We start from the raw sequence: 4,031 nt of genomic DNA, 5'->3' as shown, positions 1-4,031 counted from the left end.
GGGCGGAGGAGAGGTGAGAGTCGTGGGGATGGGGAAGAGCACAACCCCCGGGCCCCTGGCTTGCAGCTGGGAGGCTGCTGGACCAGGAGGGCCCTGGCTATAGAGGGAAGTGGGGACAAACTTCGCATTCAGTTGTGACATGTTCAGTCTGAGGTGCCTGTGGAACATCCGAGAAGAGGAAGATGCAGGAGATGGCTGCATATCCAGGCCTGGAGCTCGCCAAAGAGATCTGAGCTAGAGACAACTTGTGCCACCCTCATGACAAAAATTCCACTCATTCGCCCAACCTCTAAGCCCCTTGGAGCCTCCAGGCAGCGAGAGGGGGAGGCTGAGGCTGACGGTCGCTGACCAGGGAAGAGGCATTCTCCGTCGGCACCCGACAAAGGCCCGGGCTACAGCCAGAGGGCTGACGTGAGACCCTCCCGCCCCGAATCGACCCAAACCAGTGGTTCTCTGTGCAGCAGGAGCTCTCTGAGAATCTAAGGAAAACACTAGCCACCCCGTCCCACCGATGTGGACCCGATGCCACCTGGCAAGCAGGTCCCAGGGCTCGCTGTCCAGTTAGCGATCCTCCCTGGCTTCAAAGCGGAGGAGAGGGCGAGAGTGAGTGGTTCTGAATGGGGGCTCAGACCACCTGAAGAGGAACTGCTGGGAGTGGTGACAAGCGACCCCCCCAAAGGAGTAAAGATCAGAGAAGAGGTCCATAAATGGGGCAGGAGGGCCACAGATCCCCAATACTGAGAACAGAGGAGTGCTCTGGGACTAATGCCGTCCGCAGGAGGTTGGCAGTGTAGCCTGGGGACAGGGGAAGGACGAGAGACCCGTCCCCTGCTCCGTGGGGAGCAGCCCCCACCCGACCTCACCAGATTGGCCACGTTGTCAGGTGTCAGTAGAGGCTGGAGGAACTCGGCTGTGATGTCCGTGTCTGACTGGCCTGAGATCTGGGCTGAGGCCTTCGAGGTCCCCGACGGGCCTGGCTCCAAGTCTTTGTCTTCGTCGTCTTCCCCCAGGTTGGGCTCTGGGATAGAGGAGGAGACAGGATGCTGGCTCTAGAGAGGCAGCAGGTCCTCGCTGCTCACGGGGAGCACAGTGGTTCCTGCGTCCAGGCAGCCTCAATGAACGGGAGCAGCGCAGTGGACCAAGACCCGGGCCGAAGCCCGGCTCTGCTGTCAGAGGGCCGATGACCCTGGGGAACAGCCTGCCCCTCTCCAGGCCTCAGTTCTCCTCGTCTGGGCAATGGGAATAAGCCGTACCAGCCTGCCTGATCACAGTAAGCTCCAAGAAGGTGAAAAGTTAACTAATAATTTCACAGAGCTTTACTGTTTCAAGGCCTCTATCCTTGAAATAGTGCTCAACTGGGTCCAAGAACATGTAAAAACTACCTAATAAGACAGCATTTCTGCCTATGTGATTGACTAAAAACAAAAAGGTTGGTAGTGACAGTTGCTAGTAAGGGTACGGGCCATGGGAATGTAAAGTGGTCCGGCCTTTTGGAGAGGAATTTGATAATCGGCCAAACTTTTAAACATGTATGCCTCTTTGACAGAACTTTCACCTCTAGATATCCACCCTAAAAACTTATGCAGAGCCACATTTAAGGTCAAATGTACAGAGAATTCGCTGCAGCGCTGACTGCACAGAGAAGTGGCACACAATCCCCATCCGCGACAGGCTGGTTGAATATGAGCATGGTTGCTCTACTTCAAGGAAAAAAAACCAACAATTTGAACCTTAGAGAAAAAGCTTTATGAACCATCGCATTCCTTGAAACTATAGTTATAAAAGGAGAAAAGCTAGAATGTTCAATAGGATGATGATGTAAGTAGTTTACGGCAAAAACACGATGAAATATCATGCAGTACCAAAGAGCTGATACTCTGCACTGATCAAGGGCATGTGCAATTCAGTTACAAAAGGTTGAACCACCCAACAGGGGCACTCCACGGAAATGCACAGGACTAATCAGTGTAAAACTGAGCTCGGCCTGACTCCAACGCATGCAAGAAAGCAAATAAAACCAAGATTCTGTTTATACTCAGAGCGTTTACAGCATCCAGGGCCGGTACGAGTGCGGTGACTGGCATGCACACACTGTGGGGGGCGTGGAGACCCCAGGGCAGTATGTTTTGGAAAAGTTTGGCAATGGCTACCAAGAAGGTAGCAGTGGGCACATCCAGAGCTCAGATCTTATTTCTGAAACTATTCCTTACTTAAAAGAAACCGGAGCTCCTCAGAGAAATGGTTGATTCCAAGGTAAAGTAAGGGAAGTCCAAGATGAGTCTAGAACATTGTATGCTGAAAACAAGAAATGCTCAAAAAAACTTATGAGACATAGGAGTCAGCTCAATATGGGGCAATCTGAGCAACAAAATGAACGACAATAGTAACGGATGATAACCCAGAGAATAAATAAGAATCCACAAATCCACATTGATGATAAAGTAGGGAGGAGAAAAAAAAGCTCATCCTTATAGCACAATGCCAACTAATAAATGCAGAAGGAAATCTTTTCATAACCATTATAGCAATAATAGATGCAGGCAACGATCGTCAATAGATACTAAAACCATTCACTGGGTGAAAGCCTGAAGAGAAATCGGTATTTTATGTAGCTTCAAGCACCTCCCTCAACTTATTATTTACATAGGGAAAAAGAGTACTTTACACTAGAGAAACCAAGGAATCAAAATTCCCATCACCAAAATGGGACAAATTGACATCATGGGCCTTCTGACAGCACACAGAGGTCGGGGCACCACTTCCACAGCGTTCCTGCCAAAAGTGCAGAGCCTGGGTCCGACCTGGAGGCAAGGGCGGACAGAGCGGAACAGAGGGGCGTCCCACCCCACGGCTGCCCGGACTCTTCAGCCTCATGCAGCGTGGGGTCCCCGCCTCATGACCGGTACCCAGCAGTTTTCGGGACTCTTCCTGTAAATAACTTGTCTGCATTTTCAAAATTATTTCAAGATATAAAAAGTTTAAAGAAATAGAAAAATGAAATTAGCGGGCAAAAAAACAACTTTATGCACAAACGCCCTGCCCCACTGGCCCCACCGCTATGACTGGACATGCCCACGAGCCTGTTACGCTACAGCAGTCTTTAGACTTTAAAAAAATGGACGCAAACGAAACGTCATCTGCAGGGGGCCGGTAAAAGTGGTCCACATGCACTACAGACTGCTGTGCCACCAGTAAAAGGACGCAGTGGATTTCAACGTGCAGATACAGAAAGAGCTCTAAGGCGATTACTCAGCGAACTAGGGTATAGGACACTCTGCTTCGTGTGCTTAATCGCAGGGGAAAAACAGACCCCCGTCTCACTTCTTACGGTGAAATAAATTCTTTTTTTAAAAATGAAACAAAAACAAAAACCGATTCTCCCATACATGTTCTTGAAATAAACTTTAGTGATTAAAAAACTTTTTTTCTTGCAGTAAGGAAGGATGCTATGGTTGACTCCATTGATGACATAGCCATTAAGAAATTACCTCAGAAAGAAAACCCACTTATACACGAAACGAAGAAAAGAAAGACTCTACGCAAGAGGCGTTTCTGAAAGAAAACGTTTAAGTGTGAACATTGGGGGAGTGGTTAATTATGGGGAGAGGTATCAAAGGGAGACTATTTTCATTCAATTCCTTCTGTGTAACTTAAATAATTCATAATCCTTTACAGAATATTTATACTTTAATAATTTCATTTTGTTACCACTTATTATGTAACATTCATACAATGTAACATATAATAGTATATTATATGAATGAAGCTCATAGCTTAATGTAAATAATTAAACCCTGTCAATCAGTCTCTGCCGCCCCCTTCCCCCGTCAGGCCTGACGCGACTCCCCGGCTCACCGAGCTTCATCTTCTTGAGTGTGGGATCTGAGTCGTCGCGGGGCCGCTTGCGGGCATCCTTGCTGCTGGGCATATTGCGGGCGATCTCGGCCTGAGGTGTGCCCAGGTCCACGAGCAGCGTGGTGATCTGGGCCTGGAACTCCAAGGAGGCCGGGTGCTTCAGCACACTCAACAGG

At 48.9% G+C, this 4,031-nt stretch overlaps 1 protein-coding gene across 1 annotated transcript in view; it reads right to left on the bottom strand.

The window, feature by feature from the left end:
- The window catches only part of SYMPK (symplekin), a 32,594-nt gene that overhangs the window by 16,150 nt on the left and 12,413 nt on the right, over window positions 1-4,031 (bottom strand). Inside the window, exon 9 of the mRNA XM_023535235.1 lies at window positions 864-1,018. Within this exon, the coding sequence (XP_023391003.1) occupies window positions 864-1,018 (155 nt within the window). The remainder of the gene's footprint in view (window positions 1-863; window positions 1,019-4,031) is intronic.

Source organism: Pteropus vampyrus, unplaced genomic scaffold (genome assembly GCF_000151845.1).
Source record: "Pteropus vampyrus isolate Shadow unplaced genomic scaffold, Pvam_2.0 Scaffold138, whole genome shotgun sequence".
Lineage (NCBI taxonomy): Eukaryota > Metazoa > Chordata > Mammalia > Chiroptera > Pteropodidae > Pteropus > Pteropus vampyrus.
The sequence above is the reverse complement of the archived record's forward strand: the minus strand, read 5'-3'. Positions and strand labels throughout refer to the sequence as shown.